General features: G+C 33.6%; 1 protein-coding gene across 1 annotated transcript in view; it reads left to right on the top strand.

The window, feature by feature from the left end:
- SEMA3E (semaphorin 3E) overlaps positions 1–18737 on the top strand; it is a 231041-nt gene that overhangs the window by 181632 nt on the left and 30672 nt on the right. Inside the window, exons 10-16 of the mRNA XM_080663867.1 lie at positions 1115–1259; positions 3410–3632; positions 6155–6246; positions 8454–8495; positions 10719–10885; positions 14806–14873; positions 16249–16388. Of these exons, the coding sequence (XP_080519993.1) occupies positions 1115–1259; positions 3410–3632; positions 6155–6246; positions 8454–8495; positions 10719–10885; positions 14806–14873; positions 16249–16388 (877 nt within the window). The remainder of the gene's footprint in view (positions 1–1114; positions 1260–3409; positions 3633–6154; positions 6247–8453; positions 8496–10718; positions 10886–14805; positions 14874–16248; positions 16389–18737) is intronic.

The following is an 18737-nucleotide window of genomic DNA, read 5'->3' as shown; positions in this document are numbered from 1 at the left end:
CAGTTTGTAAGCTACTTTCCTAAATGATAGCATCATGGATCTGTCTAGATTTCAAAGACAAGACATTATTTTCTTCCATAATTTCAATGTTGACTGTTCGATATATACATAAATCAAAGAAAATGGTTTCCCAGCTGTTACCTAACGTAAGGGTTGATATTCGTAGCATGGTGATCAAAGGTTTATTGCCACATGAGTTGGAAGACTATCTCTGTTTTTCTCACTATCATAGGCATTTCCAATTGCTTCAAGGTGTGTTATAAAATGTGTGAATTGATGTCCGAAGACAGTAACATAACTGCTGTTCTACAGGTGTCTCAGAGTGTAGGAACTTTACTTATAAAGAACTTTGCATCTTGCAAAGTACTTTCACAAACATTATTTTGATTCTCATAATGAAGGGGCTGGGGAAATGTGAGAATTCATGCAGGTCATGCAAACTAAGAAAAGGGCCCGATTTTTAAAGCACATCATTTAAAAATGTACTTTTGTTGAATTTTATTACATGTGCCCCCAGTAAAACTTGTCATAGTTAGTCAAATGCTATCATTATGCTTTGCCAGTAGAAATTTTTATCTAGAAAATAATTTCAATTGCTTCTAGTTTTGAAGGTAAAGAATCTGGGCTCTATATAATTTAAATAATTTTCTACAAATTAATCTAGTCCAGTCATCTTTCTACTCTGGCATTATTTTGGAATATGGAATCATATACAAGGACATAAAACCTTAAAATGAATAATTCAACTTGGGAATGAATCTTGTAAAATATTAACTTTAAAATATTAATCTTTTAAATATTAAAATAAAAATTATCTTTCTTAATAAAAATGATAAAACAAAATATAAAATAAATTATTGAAGTGATATAACTATGTACTTTTATGATTCTAACAATATCATTTTCAATTTATTATAATAAAGCATAGAAATATTAAGTTTTGGAGTTTTAATACTTGAAATATTGCAATAGTAAATATTTCTAGAATATTCTATGCTTAAGTGATTGACTTTTTTTACCCAAAAGACTTCATTCTTATCTATGTAGTCTAGAGGGTTTGACTAGGTGAACTCCTAGTCAGTTCCATAATAGTAATCATCTTTTTTTTTTTCAGTAATATATTTCGAGGACATGCTATATGTGTCTATCATATGTCTAGCATCCGGGCAGCTTTTAATGGACCATATGCACATAAGGAAGGACCTGAATACCACTGGTCACTCTATGAAGGGAAAGTTCCTTATCCAAGGCCTGGTTCTGTAAGTTTTGACATTTAATGAAGTATTCTTATTTTAAAAGGCTTTTAGTAATATTTTGTTCACTGTTTCAGATGTTTTACAAAACTTTGCATTACACAGTTAAATCCTACACCTAAAATACATTTCACCACTTTAATGGCAACGAAAAATCACTTCTTACTTCTAGTTGTGTCCTTGTTATTTAAAGGAAAGAATCTATAATGGGTACATCTTAGCAGGATGATGAACTATGTATTATCATTGACATTTTGGCTAAGTAACCCCAACTAATATTTTATTTTCAAGGGTACTGGTGAACACAGAAACATCCCATCAAAGGAGCATCGTATTCCTCCCAACCTCTTCAGAAGAATTAGTGCCGCATGTAATTTCCAAGCAGGAGACATTTTTGTATTTTAATATTTGGGTTCTAAGTTCCCTAGGCCAAACATTCTCCTCGATTCTCACTTTAGCTTATCTAAATGTAGCTTTTTCTCTGCCTCTTCAGGACCCTCAGCATCGCATTAACCATTCTTGCTGGCTCCTAGGAAAACAGTGTCAATGCAAAATGGTGTAGAGTACAGGAAGTTCCACCGCCTGCCTCTGCACTGGTGCTACCAAGATTCCCCCTCACCAGCCATTCAAACTTGTGTGCTTTTAATTGCACACAAATCTAAAGCCGATGATGGCAATGGTGACGGTGATGATGATGAGGAGGATTTTGTATCAAGTATCCTGTGTGCAACTAGGATGGGCAAATGTATGATCGTTTTATGTGCTATGTGAGCCATGCAGAGCACTTAATTTGTCAGCGAGTCAAAGTCTGCTCTTTTAGGAGCAGCTGGTGAAAACCCATCACTATGCTGATTCCACAAGTACTTGCAAGTCGAGTAGAAATCTTTCTGCAGGGCCAAAATCCAAAGTGGAAACAAACCTTACCTCCATTAACAAGTGTAAGGCTTTGCCATTTCAATCACTCCCTCTCACTAGCTTAAAATTATGGCTTCCAGTAAGATATAAACTATATTTTATTTCACTCTACTGATTGAAATTACAATTTAAATGGAGAAAACCCACTCCTGTGGCTTTGCTGGAAAAGCTTCTTGCAACCACATGGTATTAAAGGAGATTTGGAGGAAGTGACTGGTTACTGAATCGCTTCCAGGCTGGTCCAAAATGTTTCCAATTATTTATCATGAAAGCACATTCAAGTGAAAAATTCAGGCCAAATTAAGAAATGTGGCCTCAATTTTTAAAACAAACCGTTAAAAATGCCCTCTTTGCAGAATCTGATTACTAAACTACTGTATTTATACTTTAAAGTGGAAAATTTTTATCAAGATAATCATTGCAATTGCTGCTGATTCTGGAGGAAAATATGCAAAATGAGGGAGCGCTTAATGACAAGCATGATTCAACAGCTAAAGGTATTCCAAGAAGTAACCGAAGGTGCTGTTGTTCGTTTATTTTTAGAGGCAGTGATTAAGAAACTGAGACATGTGTTAGCAAATATTTCTGGCTTCCTCAATTTATTCTGTCTAATCCATTCAAAATAATACAAATTCATAGAGATTATAGGAGAACAGAGAGGGTTTTTTCTTAACCAATTATGATGGAATTTGAATAGGTTTCTGTGTTACAGCACTAAATTCTACAGTCAGTGAGCCAATTTGAGCCATCACCAATCATATCATCGTAGTCTCCAGAATGGGAAAGCTATTTTGTGCTGTTGTGATCCTTAATTTGGGGAGAAGAAGATTTAGCACAGCAAAGAGGCTTTTTGCTTTGCTCTGAACAATACATTACCTTCAAATTTTAATTTGTACTGTGAAAAAATTAATTTCAGAAAACAGGGAAAATAATTACAATATTTATGATGTTATACATTTTTACCACCTTCAAACTATACCAGGATTAAATATACTTTACTTTTCCAGGATTCACTACTTTCTGTATATTTCTAGTTTATATGTTTAAAATAAATCAGAACCTCCTTGCAATTTTTAATGTAGATTTCATTTCTGTAATGAAGAATATATCCTTACTAAATGCTTCTAAATGCACAGTTAATCAAGCATATACAGTTTTTCTAATTCTTTTCATAAATTTATTTTAAATTTACTCTTTAGGTTTAAGGCCAAAAAAAATAACCTCATCCACTTGTATTTTAGTGTGCCAGCAAAGTGAATGGCGGGAGGTACGGAACTACGAAAGACTATCCTGATGATGCTATCCGATTTGCAAGAAGTCATCCACTTATGTACCAGCCCATAAAACCTGCCCATAAAAAACCAATACTGGTGAAAACAGATGGAAAATATAACCTGAAACAAATAGCCGTGGATCAAGTAGAAGCGGAGGATGGCCAATATGATGTCTTGTTTATTGGGACAGGTAAAGAGATTAGTAAGACTCAGAGATAATCAATAACATTATTAATATTTTTAAATTTATCTTTATTGTTGAAAGTATTACAGATGTCCCTTCTCTCCCCCCCCCCCAAAAAAAAAAAAAACACACTGAATCTCAGAGGGAAGAGAAGGTGGGGGTGGGAAGAGATTAACCAAAGAACTTGTATGCATACATGCATAACCCATGGAAACATTATTAATTTTTTTAAACTATCTATTTTTAAAAACTCCTTTTGATCCATAAGCTTATTACACACTGCTTATTTGCTTCAATGGAAGAGTGGATTTGGGTCAGTTATGGCACCTAATTTGTGATACATAGTCAATACTTAATACATTTAAACAAATGAATACATGAAGGAACAAATAACCGGAGTTAGTAAATAATGCCGGTTCCAAGTAGAGCTTATCATAGAGGAAGTAAGGGCTGAATGTAGATGATTCTCTTGTCATTTCCCAGGTCTGTTGCCAACTCTGGCTGCTCAGTAATGTCTCAAGATTTTTTAAACATTTGGGACAATCATTTCACCTAAACCTATAATCACAGCAATGTTTATCAGGCCCTATCAGAATCAACCATTTGTACCAAACAGGCCAAGTGTTACTCATAATGGAGGTAAACTTTTAGACCAAAGCTATAATATTCTGCATTAATAAAATAAGCTCTAACAAAAATGCTAAAAGTAAAATTTCAAATAATTCTAAAATTGCAATTAATGCCATACATTAGATCTAGCTTGTGGAAGAGAACTTGGAATCTTTTAGCACCCAGAGTAAGATGTAGCTAATTCTGTCAAGTGCTTTAAAATTCTATACTCATCTAAAAACTTCTTAAATGATCGATTCTTTCTTTTTTCATACTCCTCATAGTAATTGCTACCGCAGTTGCTATTTAGAAGAGTAAGCATTCCACGTACATAACTTTATTCATAGACATATCATGTTAAAGAGACATTGCATATGATCAGATCAGGAACCAGGGTCTGATATGAATATTGGTACTGGAGCTTTTGCAGTCATATTCTTTGAAAAAGGCAAACATTTAAGTGAAGAAACATTCATCTAATTTCCACAAGTGGATCTCTGGTGATGGCTATGTTTCATCCATTTATTTTAGGAGAATAATGTTAATACCTATGCTCTGCACTGTGGGATTAAGATTAACAAAGCATCAGATTTCTTTAACAAAGTCAAAATTACCTGGCCATGAATTCAGTCATAGTGACACCCAACAGACTTAAAAAGAAAGAAAGGAAAGAAAGAAAGAAGAAAGAAAGAAAGAAAGAAAGAAAGAAAGAAAGAAAGAAAGAAAGAAAGAAAGAAAGAAAGAAAGAAAGAAAGAGGAAAGAAGGAAGGAAGGAAGGAAGGAAGGAAGGAAGGAAGGAAGGAAGGAAGGAAGGAAGGAAGGAAAGAGAGAGAGAAAAAAAGAGTTCTATAAGAAAGATCATATTTGATAAAATTAATCATGAAAAAAAGTATGTTATTTTTAAATGTCCTGGAAAGTAGTCCAAGAACGTTTTTAGAAATACTTTCTTGTTAGATTAACCAAAGCTATTTGAAAGAATTTCAGAAATATCAGGAATGTACTTATGTTATCATGCAAACCATGTTTAACTCAAAGATATAATCACATTGTACCACAGCTTTTCAACATAAAAGAACATGTTTAACAAATGTGTGAGGAAAAGCCCACAAATGATAGTTATTTTCCCCCAAAATTTACCAGGCACATGCTTTAATATTCTCTATCTACTTATCTACCTATAGAGAGAGTCCTTAATGCAAAATCACTAGTGGCAAATTAATAATTTGAGTTTCATCTTTGTTTTTTGCTTGATGTAATAATTGTGGGATATTTATGGAGTATGCTTGGCCTTACAATTTATGATTACTTGTATTCCTTTTAGTATACAATACAGGTAATTATTATTTGTTTTATTTTAATCAAATATTATTAACCTTAATATGAGTTGATAAATTTTAAACAAGTTGTTAAGTACCATAGAAATTCTTAGATCAGTAATTCCAAAGTGGGTTTTTTTTTCTGATTTATTTCCAGCACTACACCAAATTATTTTTACAGGCAAATGAGTGTCATATTGAATTTTTCATTGTAAATAACAAGTGCAGAATATCAGGAATAATAAAAATAAGCTACAATTTAAAAATGTGAATATAAATTTACAAAATTATTGATAATTAATGGAAGCTAAATGATTAGTGTAGGAGGGCTCGTTATACTACACTCTCAATAGTGTGTACTTGACACTTTTCTAATAAAAGTGTGTGTGTGTGTGTGTATCTCCATAGTGTGTTGTTCCCTAAGATTTAAACTAAAGTTTCTTACCAGAAATGTAGGTTCAGGTAATGAATTTTCCTTCATCATACATGGTTTTGAATTGTTTGAAGACCATATGTGACAAAACTTCTAGTTTATCTCTCTCTCTCTCTCTCTCTCTCTCTCTCTCTCTCTCTCTCTCTCTCTCTCCTTTTTTCCCCATACAGATAATGGAATTGTGCTGAAAGTAATCACAATTTACAACCAAGAAACAGAATCAATGGAAGAAGTAATTCTAGAAGAACTTCAGATATTCAAGGTATTTTTAGTAAAAATAATTCAGCCAACATTTATCCATTGCAGACAATTCCAAGTGAGTTGTAAATAGAAAAGATATTATGTCAATTTTTTTCTAACAAATATGTTGTGGATTCAGAGTGATTTGAAGTAAGGAATGATTTAAAATCCTGGTGCATTTATTTTATTTTCAAAGACTTCAAATAAAGAGGCCAGTAATTACCTAACATGAGAAGAATTTTAATGCATGAACTGTGACTTAAAGAAATAACGCTTAAACCACATATGAATTCCAGAATGATTATTGCAAAGTTTCATCTTGTACAAATGTACAAAAAAAGCTGACAACTAAAACATAACAGTAGGTTTTTATACGGGGGACACTGTGGTGTGATAAGCACATTATAGCATATCAATTACACAGAATTTACTAAAAAAGAAAAAAATGCAAATTGGTAATGGAGAGATTAGACATGATAATACAATTGTATACACACACACACACACACACACACACACACAGAGTCAAGTCTCTTTAAAGAGACCGTGAACACTGAATTAGTAAATACTGATCATTGCTCCTAGGTTCCCATGAGTCTCCAGTCACAACTTTTTGTCAACTGATCAATACATAATGTGTGTTTTTTGTTTAAAGCCACCTTATTTCGTGTATATTGTTGATAAGTTAGCATTGAGCCTGTGGCCCATAGCACTATAACTTATGCCTGAAGAAAGTCAATTTACACACGTATTTTCTCTAGAAGGCACAACACAGCCTTTTGGAGCTTAGGAACCCTAGGCAGCACTTCAGCACTATGTTTAGGGGCCATTTTAAACATCAAAATCACCAACAAAAAGCACAAAAATGTGAAACACGTGGCACCAAATAGACCATGAAAAGGACACTTGTTTACAATGTTGAGAGCTGAACCTAGGAGGCAGCTGGGACTGTGCGCATTGGGCAATGCAAACTTTTTGCCTTGCTGCATACACCTGTCTCTGAATGACTGCAAAACACCACAAATATTGATACTGAAGTTACAAATAAGTTTTAGCAAGTGGGCAAATTTGCAGACACACAATCTATAAATAATTAAGAATGACTGACTGTATATGCATGTAATGAATATATACCAAAATATTTTTATTGATTAAAAATAGTTCATTTCATCTTGGCTGTCTTGGAGATTAGATTCCCTATAACTAAACCCAAAGCTAAGCATGTTTGTATTTCAACCAGCTCAGCTATGCTATTGTTTATTTTTCACATTGACCTCTATGTAAGAATTCATTTCACATTAGAGACCATAATGGTCATATTAACAGCATCCACAACAGTATCTTGTTCATATTAAACCTTAAGAAATATTGTTGCCTGGATGCATGCATATATGCATTTAGGAATCTATAGTTTAAAATGTATTTTTTTATTGACACATGAAATTTTCTCTTTCATAAAATAATTCTTCTACAGGAAATCATCCACAGAGTGAAAGACACCTGCCAATTGCTTCTCCACTTGCAGAATTGATCAGTTTTGTGGTATTCCTTCAAGACACTCTAGTCTTAATCACCATCCCTAGAATAACACATAGGCTTTCAAAGCTATGTTCTAGAATCGTACTTTCTCTGGTACAAGTCTAAAACAATGAGGTTACTCATCATGTTCAAAGCATTCTGGGTTCATTATTATTAACCACAATAGCTCCAAGAGAAAAGTGTTTTGTTTAGGCTTGGGATAAATCAATTAAAGTAGGTTTACATCTATAGTTGCATGACATTATTCCATAATTTTTGCTAATGTTTTTGGTTTATTAGCAATAACACTTATTCAAAGACATAATAACTGTCTTGCTTTTAATGATTCAACTACTTTTATAAGAAAGAACACTCTGACTTGATTGTTTTATTTAAAGATACTTGAGTTTCCAAAGCATGAATGATATTCAAATGCAAATACAAAAAGTACACTTCAGAACAAATGGTAAGCTGCTTAAATTATCCACTACTTTTCTCAGCTACATATCTGTCCCACTAGTTTAGAAAAGGTTTTTAAATAGAAAGCTGTATTTTAATAATTGTATTTGTCTATCGATTTACTAAAATGAAAGCTATAGACTTCTTGGCATAGAACTACTCACATATTATATGATTTTAGGTGATTGATAACCATATTAAGGTATGTTCCTATTTTCTTTCTGAAAAAGGAAACTTTTTTCAATTTTTCAGGATCCAGTTCCTATTATTTCTATGGAGATTTCTTCAAAGAGAGTAAGTCGTGTGTGTGTGTGTGTGTGTGTGTGTGTGTGTTCTATGTATGAGTTAATGTCAAAGGATAAAGAGCTTATATCTGAACATGTGCTTATATCTGAACAACTTATAGTTTTATTATGAGAAAAATATATAGTGATTCACATGTAATATGTTTTCTTTTTTCTTTTTAGAAAGGTAGACTTGAATAGATTTACATCCACAATTACATGACATTATTCCATAAATTCTCGCTGTTTTTCCAAAAATAATAGTAACACAGAAGGTTTGTGCAATGAAACACAAACCTCCCTTCCATTTTTAAAAAATATATTGTTATTGATTTCAGAGAGGAAGAGAGAGATAGAAACATCAATGATGAGAGAGAATCATTGATGGGTTGCCTCTTGCATGCCCCACAGTGGGGATGGAGCCTGCAACCCAGCCATGCACCCTGACTGGAATGGAACCATGAACTCCTGGTTCATAGACTGATGCTCAACCACTGGGCCATGCCAACCGGGCCCTCCCTTCCATTTCACTGATACTAGTTTCTGGTATAAATTCCTCATAAATAGTTGTATATATTCTTCAAATTTATTAGTAAAATGACCTTTTATGCTTAGACAAATGGGAACATGCAATGTTAATTGTTCTGCTACTTGTCCTTTTTACTTACCAACATATCTTACAGTTTATTGCATGTCATTCTATGTATATCTACATCACTCTTCTAAATGTTATATGTCAATGTATACTCTTGGTGGGAATGTAAATTGGTGAAGCCACTATAGAAAAAAAATATGGAGGTTCTTCAAAAAATTAAAAATAGAGTTACCAAATGTTTCAGTAATTCTACTTCTGGGTATTAACCTGAAGAAAAGGAGAACACTATTTCAAAAAGATATTGCAGCATTATTTCCAATAGCCAAGGCATGGAAACAACCAAAATGTCCATCGAGGGATGACTGGATAAAGAAACTGTGGTATACACAATATACAATGAAATATGGCTAAGCCATAAAACAAGGAAATCCTGCCATTTGTAATAGCATAAATGGTCCTTGAGGGCATTATGCTAAGTGAAATAAGTCAGAGAAAGACGTGGATACCATATGAACTCACTTAGATGTGAAATTTTTTTAAAAAAAAGGAGCTTATAAGTACAGAGAACAGATTGATGGTTGCCAGAGGCATGGGGTGGGGGGTGGAGTTGAGCAAAATGGGTGAAAGTGATCAAAAGATACAAACCTCCAGTTATAAAATACCTAAGTCCTGGGGATATAATGTACAACATGGTAATTATAGTTAATAATGTACTGAATATTTGAAAGTTTCTAAGAGAGTAGATCTTAAAAGTTTTCATCACAAGAATAAATAATTTGTACCTATGTATGGTGAGAGATGTTAACTAGTCTTTTGCGGTGATCAATTAGCAATACATATAAAAATCAAATTATTACATTGCACACCTGAAACTAATGTCATGTTACATGTCAATGATATCAAAATTTTTAAATGCAAAAATATACCATTTTTGTCTAAACAGAGTGGCTCAGCTGGTTGAGCATCATCCTGTGCACTGAAAGGTTGCCAGTTTGATTCAGAACATACCTGGGTTGTGGTTTGATTCCTGGTTGGGGCACCTACAGAAGGCAATGGTTCAATGTTTTTTTCTCATATGGATATTTCTCTATCTCTATTTCTATCTGTATCTCTATCTGTATCTCTATCTGTATCTCTATCTGTATCTCTATCTGTATCTGTATCTCTATCTCTATCTCTATCTCTATCTCTATCTCTATCTCTATCTCTATCTCTATCTCTATCTCTTTCCCTCCCCCTCACTTCTTCTCTCTAAGCATATTCTCTGGTGAGGATTTTAAAAACTATAGACCATTTTTTTATTTAATCTCTTATAAAACATTCCTATAGATCTTTTCAAAAGAATTACAATGTTAGGAGATGAAAGGGTCTTTCTACTTAGACAATAATAAAATAACAGTCAACTTCTTGAGAACTTTGAAAACACTCTAGCAATTTTGCTACTTATGCATCCAAGTCTATAACAGTATTTCATATCTTGGAGAAATTAAAGTACCAATGTTCCATTATCTATTGCGGTCATTTAAGTGAATATTCAAGGAGGTAATTGTGTATAAATGTGAAAATCTAAGTGTAAGAGCTCAGTGAGAGTTCTATCCATTAATTTCTGCTAGTGGCCTCTCTTCTTTGAATCTATAGCAACAGCTGTATATTGGATCTGCTTCTGCTGTGGCCCAAGTCAGATTCCATCAGTGTGACCTGTATGGAAGTGCTTGTGCTGACTGCTGCCTGGCTCGAGACCCTTACTGTGCCTGGGATGGCTTATCCTGTTCCCGGTATTACCCAACGGGCACACATGCAAAAAGGTGAGACTCAGTCCTCGAACGTGTATTTCTCTGGTTTAGGAAAATGCGAACACATTTGTTTTTCTTCTGTACCCATTCCACAAAAATAACCATGTTCTTTTTATTTAAATTAATCATTCAGTCATATTTTATTTATGAGTTTGAAAACTTAAATTTTTCCTGAAAATAACACCCATCAATATTGTGTAGAAACTGGACTTGAGCACACTACTAGATTTTTATTTTTTCTACCCAAGTTTGAATAAACTCTTCCCCCTTCTGAAACTTTTGCTGCAAGACATGAAACCAGTGTAAAATGTGGAAATGGCAGGCCACCACACATGAGGGATTCAAAGACTTAAAAGGAAAATAAATAAATAAATTCTAAAATACATCCTGCATTTGCCCCATGTCCTCTCAACCAGCTGGTCTTCATTTATTTCATTTTGAAAGTGAATATTTTAACTACTAGGCAAATGCATGACCTGTATAATTAATGAAACATGTGACTTAATTCAACACAAATGAAAGGTACTTAAAGACTTCCAAACTCTAATGCCTACAGTTCAGCAAGGTCATTGCCACTTTTTAAAGAAGGCAAATCTCAGGATTCTTAGAACAGGAGATCTTGAGGTGTAGCAAGTATTTTGAAGAATAAGAATTTTTCTTCACTCAAGCTCTATGAAAGTCTTTGTGGTAAAATATAAGGAAAATATTTCTATTTTATTTAGAACAAGCAATTCTCTTTTTCTCTTAATAAAGTGACCAAAGATAATAAAAAGCAAAAACATAGAACTATATACAATTTCCTTGCTGAAAAGCAATTTTTACAAACTTCAATTATTCTTACTCTTTCACTTTGGGTTACTTTTCTTTAAACCTTTTTCAAAATTTAATTTAACCCAATTTCATATAGTTGTGTTCTTCATATAGTTAGGTTCACATATATAATAGAATCTCATTTAAAAAAAACTTAGTCACTAATTCAAAACTTTTGTTAATTTGGCCTTGGCTAAATTAACATTTCAATGAGTAAACGAAATAATATGATTAACAGAGAGTGAAAAGATGGTTTCAGAAAACTAAATAATGAACTAAATAATTTACCAACTCTATTAAAGAATCAAGCAAATATTTGATGTTTAAAAGTATTATTGATATTTGAAAACAATTATTATAGATATATCCATGTTATTATTTGAATATATTATTTAATGGCTCATTCAGCTCATAAGTGTTTGATACAAGGTTTGTAAACAAAAATGTTTATAAACCTTGTATCAAACACTTATGAGTAACAAGGTTTTTTATTAGGCATTTAATAGTGATGAAGAACTTTAACTGAACCGTTTCCATTGCTAAATATTTCTTGGAATATAGTACATCTTATAAGGGAGGTACATCCAAAAGCTTTGTAGCACATTTAAAAAAGAAGGGGACAAAAAGAGGCATTTAGAAAAAGTTAAATGAATGGGCAAAATTGTAGACAGGAAGGAGTGAAATGCTGGAGTCAGGAGCCATGCTCATGAATGAATTAGTTCAGTTCGGTGACATGTAATGGAGATCTTTCAGGGGTGTCAGATTCTTTTGAACCATCACTCACCCCTGGGGGAGAACTTTTTGGATAAATTCCAGCACATGAAGGGAAGGGAACATAGTTTGCTTTTATAGCAGATCATTTTGCTTCAGACCTGACTAGCAGCAGAAATTAAAAACTGGTCACTAAAATAAATACTTTTCTATTCACAGAGTGAAAATGAGTCAACAGAGGGGGGAAAAAGATTAATATACAATCAAAACCACTTGTTTAAAATAGTCTTCCAAAATACACTAAAATTTATAGAGCTAAGTCTTTTCTTCTCCTTGCTCTTGTACTTTGTCTATTTCCAGTGTTCTCTTAAAAAGTTTCTATGAGGCAAGAGATATAAGAAAAATATGCAACCTTGAGAATAAAAGGCAATTTTGGATAACCTTCTAAAACTCCTAAGCATTTACATTCCTTTTTAAGTGCTGAAATAAGGGACAGCTCTATTAGGGGAGTATGCAGTGAATGAAAGCCTTATGAAATCTTTCTTTTAAAATGCATTTTTTCAGTGATTTTAAACCAATTTTTGCATGGTTAGTATTGACATCGCTTGTCTAGAATTATCTGATTGGAGTTTCCTTTATTTTCATGTCACTTGTATAATACACATGACACAACATCATGTCTGCAAAGTGGAAACCATTTTTCATGTCAGTGATTTACTCGGCTCCATTATTCATCCATCATTGCTCAGAACACTTCGCACTCCCAGCACCAAAGAAATGCTCTGTGTAGTGAGAATTTAACCAAAGCAGTACAAATCTCACCTAGAGCTGCCACCACTTGTATAATAGGTGTGGATGTTAGTAGGAATTAATATAGAAGCATAAAAGTTTTTACTTTTGCTCTTTATTTTTGTCAAGTTGTATTTCCAGTTTAGCTCAATAGAATAATCCATGTGGCAGATTTAATCTTAACTTTGTAAAATCTTGTATCTGTAGATAAGGTTTTCTGATCAACCATTTTTATTTAAAAACAAAACATGCTTTTATACATAGGTCATAATCCTAATAAATGATTAGAAGTGTTCATCTGCTCTAGCTTTCAATGTAGGGAAGTACTTAAACAATTGTTTAAGTATTAAGTTGTTAACTAAGATCTGAACTCATATGTAAGAATGTACTCCATATCTTGAAATAATATTCCATTATCATTATGGAGAGGCAGTGAAGGGAACCTAGAATGAAAAAAAGAAGTTGAAACTAAAATAAGCTTTAGGTGTCAGACCAATTTTATTTTACAAAGGAGGACACAGAGGACCAGAAAATGAAAGAGATGTGTATAAGATCATATAGCATGTGAGTGGTGGCATTGGGATTTGAATCTGGTTCCCTTTTCCAAATTTTATCATTACATATGGCTAAAGCTTCTCATTGTCACTTAGGAAACCTCACCATCTCTCTAGGGAAAAACTTCTGCTTTGCCTTCTGTTTTCCCCACCGTTTTGGGGAAATTCCATGCTTTATTGAGAAGTGGTATATTCTGCCTTTATATAATACTTCTGTTTTATCTCTAATCTGAATTAATATGCTGAAGATCTTGATTTTAGAATTCCAGTACTAATAATGATAATTTCCATTATTTAATCCCTCAGAAAGCTTCTTACAAAGTTAAAACAAGATTATATATATATATATATATATATATATTCTGAATTTTTTCTATAATGTTATTTTTCAATTATATATCTAAACATTCTGTAAAATATGAAACTATGCTAGAAGTGATCCTGATTCTAATAGACAGAGTTGCAAGATATCCTCTTAAAAATGTATAACACACCACCACATTGAATAGCAGCATATAATTTCTATATATGATATCTGAGTAAAAGAGTAAGTTAAATATGTTATTAGTTACCTTTTGATTAGCAACTGTGTTTGGACTGATTGATCATGATGGCTATAGAACACAATATTTGGATTCCAATGCCATTTTTACATGTACTTTTTTTATAAAGGAGTTTTATGTATTTTTTACTCAAGTACTCTGCTTCAAATTCTACTTACTTTCTCTACACACATGCCTTACCACCCAAGACACTCATTTCAAATTAGACTTCTTATTGAACTAATTTTTTAATAAAATGAAAAGAGAACTTTCTTAAATTGATTCAGTATCCAGAATTCAAACTTATGTGAACATTTAAAAAATAATGTTATAAAGATCTTATCCAGTGAATAACATTCAATGGAAATATTGAAAACAATGAAACTCAGATTTTATCCTTGTTTTGTGTGACTGATCAATTTTTGTCAGTAGCAGAATGCTACTTGAATCTTTAATGCACTTGGCTATATTTTAAAGTCTGGAAAAATGGAAATCTGAACATCTACATGCGTTTACTTTCTTTCAGGCGGTTCCGCAGACAAGACGTTCGGCATGGAAATGCAGCTCAGCAATGCTTTGGACAGCAGTTTGTCGGTAATCCATAGAAAATGGATTGTTATGGGTTACTTAGAGTGCACATTGAAGAGATATTGCACATTTCTTAAAAAGGGTCCTTGTTTTCTTTGTGATGGATATATACAAGCCCTGTGTGACTGAAAGTATTCTTTTTTCTTCCATGCAGTTAAAATATGAATTTGACATATAATCTTTTCTGATTCAGTAAATGAAGTTTTATATACTACCATCACTTCTGTCAAGAGTGCTCTAACTTGTGTTAAGTTACCTACTAAGTTTTGGGATAGAATAAAGTAGGAAAACTTTGACTCTTTCACTGAAGTAGAATACTAGTAAGCTTAGAGCTGGGGTTGGCTGTGCAGATTTGGTTCTGAGGAACAGGGTAGGTAGGAACAGTGTTGCGGCTCTTCACACCGTGATGGTGGTTGGTGCACAGGCTGTGCTTAGTGTCACCAGGTTCACCAGGAAGTCACAGAAGGAAGGGGCACCATGGCTGAAGACCAGAGGTGTTTACACACAGTTCCAGAGACTGTGGTCCGGTAGTAGCTTGATGGACCTTAAGCTGACTCTGGATTTGGTGCAGGACGTAAATCTCTGAGAATATTGACTGGAGAAAGGCAGGATCTCAATCTTAGAGAAACGAAGGGGTCAGTTTTAAAGGTGAGGACACAGGCATAGGGAAAAAGCCCCTGGGATCTGAATTTGACCGTGGTTAAAGCAACAAAAATGAAATCCACTTGCTTTTATTTTCCACTGCAGTGAGGTATACTTGCCTGTGTGCAAATTTGGGTTCAAGTTCAGTTGGAGCCTTTCTGATCCAAGATACAGTTTATAGTCAAGAAGCTCTGGTTCACACAATCCTTAGTTCAGTTGCATACCCTTTTCTTACTGCAGGAGCCCGTTATCTGGAAAAGTGGAATCCCTTGTCAAGATGCCACTCACTCTGTGTTTATGTAGAGCCTGATCGCCTCGATTTCTGCTTTCTGCTTTGGTTTCATGTAACCATGACTTGAGCCCTATGCCTTACTTGAACATTTGGTGCTCACCTTTTCTTACCTTCTTTGCTAAGCACTGGCCACTGATTTCCTATACGTTTAACACTGATAACTAATTTAACACTGATGCATCCTTTTACTGTCCTGATTGTCTTATCCTGTGAAACCAAACTCCCACTTACTTCCTCCTGTCCCACCCCATAGACTGCTGTGTCTTTAATGCTGAGATTGTGGTATCCCACTAACTCTAAAAAACTCATTTAAATCACCTTGCATGGAAATTAGCAATAAATGAGAGTTACTTACTGTGCTGCAGGGATCTAATGAATAATCGTTTAGAAGTATTATTTACCAATAAAATCCAAGACTCAAGGCTGATCTTAACATTCATATTGTAGGGGATGCTTTGGATAAGACTGAAGAGCGACTGGCATATGGCATAGAGAACAACAGTACGTTGCTGGAATGCACTCCACGGTCTTTGCAAGCAAAAGTTATCTGGTTTGTACAGAAAGGACATGACACAAGAAAAGAAGAGGTAATTCAAAGCTGCACATTCACACCACGGTGGCTTTCATATAGTGAGCAATTAATCAATAGATGATTATTTATTGGATGCTTATAAAGAAACAGTCTTCTTATGCTATACATGTCATTTAAAAAGTGGGGTTATTTATTGTGTGTTTTATATCCATATAACAATTTCAAACACTATACACATAGATTTTTATATACATCTGAATTTATATATAATATAAATAAATTACATATACTTATGTTTATATATATACTTTAGATCCTGGAGACTTGATTTTTATTCAGGAGGGACCTATAGCTTCATGATTTTAGTGCCATATTATCAAAATGATGCTCTTAAATTGTACTTCCTAAGGCAATGTTCTAGAAAAATAGCAAACTTAGACACCATTAACACTTGTATCTAAGACTTATGGATAATCAAATTAAAACAACAACAATAGCAGCAGTATTAAGCTGGTTGTTTGATAAAGCTGTTAAACATATGTGACCCATTGACACTGGGGTTCCACTGTAGTCCACAGGGAACAAAAGAAAGGCATCAGCTCTTTTTATTAACCAGATTTAGTGGTGGAGCTTATATTTCTATAATCATTTAAAAAATGAGAGAAGAGCAATTTGGGCAACGTTTAGGAGGATAGCAGCATTTAAAACATACATACAGAATAGTCTGGAGGTAGTTACTGGATTAAAGAATGCAAGTCTAGGGAGTTGGTTGTTTATAGGAAGAGGTCAAGGCCATGAAGCAGAGAAAGCAGAGAAAGCTTTGTTGATGTTGATATAGGATTTGAGCTCAATTTTCACAAAAGTGTGGTTATAGAAATAGAAAGTAGAAGAAACGTTGGTTACATTAATGGAAAATAGATGTTGGTGAATATTGGAGAAGTGGTGCTTGGTAAAGAAAAGGTTGCCAGTTGAATAAGGGAAAGAAATTCTAGAGACCTGCCTTGGGACACAAGGGAGAGCTAATAAGTGCATAATGGAGTGACTGAATGGAGTTTCCACCTCATTGTGGTGCTAGAGACCAAACATCTGTCATTGGAAGCCAACATTATTGATTCCACATATAGAATACATTGACTTTTTATGCTTTTTCCCTAGCCTATTGTGAAACTAAAAATCCAACATGATTTTGATCCAAAATTATACACTACTTTCTGAAAGATGATTAAATTTGTAAATCCCAGGTTCCTGGTACAGCTATTACAGAGTAAGTCACCTCAATTTAACAAAGGCTCTAGAAATAATATAAAAAGGCAATCTGGAAAGGAGACTCCTCCTAAATTTTATGCTGCCATAAGAATAAATACATATCAAAAATGTTATAGCACATTTCACTGGAATAAATTATTGATTTAGCACTAACGTATTTTCCATTCCACAAATTTGAGGTGAAACTGGTTTTTAAATTCCATCATAACTCACTTGGCAAGAGAGGACCTGAGAATATTCTGTAATTATCCAGTGGAATGGCTTCGAAGTCAGAGAAGTAATTCTTTCATCAGTAGTTTTCTTCATTCAGATTATTCTGTTTCTAATTTGGAATTCACCATAAACTGTCTTATTTGGAAATCTTTAACAAATAATTTTGACATGCTGCATCCATCGCAATATTCACTTTTAAGCTTCTTTCTCACATTGTTGATATAATTTCTGATTTACCCAAATTTTAGTTCCAATTTTCAACTACATTTAAGTAGCACTGACTGATATATTCACTGATATTGAAATTTTTGAATGTACTTTCTTCATTAAAAGTTTAGCTATAAGAAATTAAGATAGAACTTAATTTCTGTAGACATAGCAATCTGATTTATTCACAATCTAAAGTAAAAAGCACCCAAAATTGTTGACATCAACAGAAGCTGAATGTGTGTGTTGTATACACAAACAGATGTGCCTTTTAAACATTTTAGAGTCTGTTTAGAGTATTTTTAATAAGATTTTGAGTTCAGAGTTGTGTATAAAGACCACTTTTGCACTCATTACAGTTACTATGAGGCAGCTAAGATAATTATTTTATCAAATCTTGGCCCTGGAAATGCTTTTGAGAGTACCCCTACTATGGCCATCAAGGCTCCTCATGGACACTGTAAGCCACAAGAAGTCATTTATTTGCAGTCAGATCAGAGCCTCTGTGAAAATTGATTGTCATATGTACATCTTCCTTTTATTGAACTGAACTTTTGAGTTTGGAGTATCTGCCTGCAATCCAATTTCAGCCCTCTGAAGTTACACAGACACACATATTCAGGCAGAAATTTTTGTTGAAATGAATCTTTAGGAATGCTTTAGATAGCATCTAGCAATTCAGTTGTCTCTAAACTGGATTACTCCAATTTTCTCTCAA

Source organism: Plecotus auritus (genome assembly GCF_963455305.1).
Source record: "Plecotus auritus genome assembly, chromosome: 4".
Classification (NCBI taxonomy): Eukaryota; Metazoa; Chordata; class Mammalia; order Chiroptera; family Vespertilionidae; genus Plecotus; species Plecotus auritus.
This window is presented reverse-complemented; position numbering and strand designations above follow the sequence as displayed.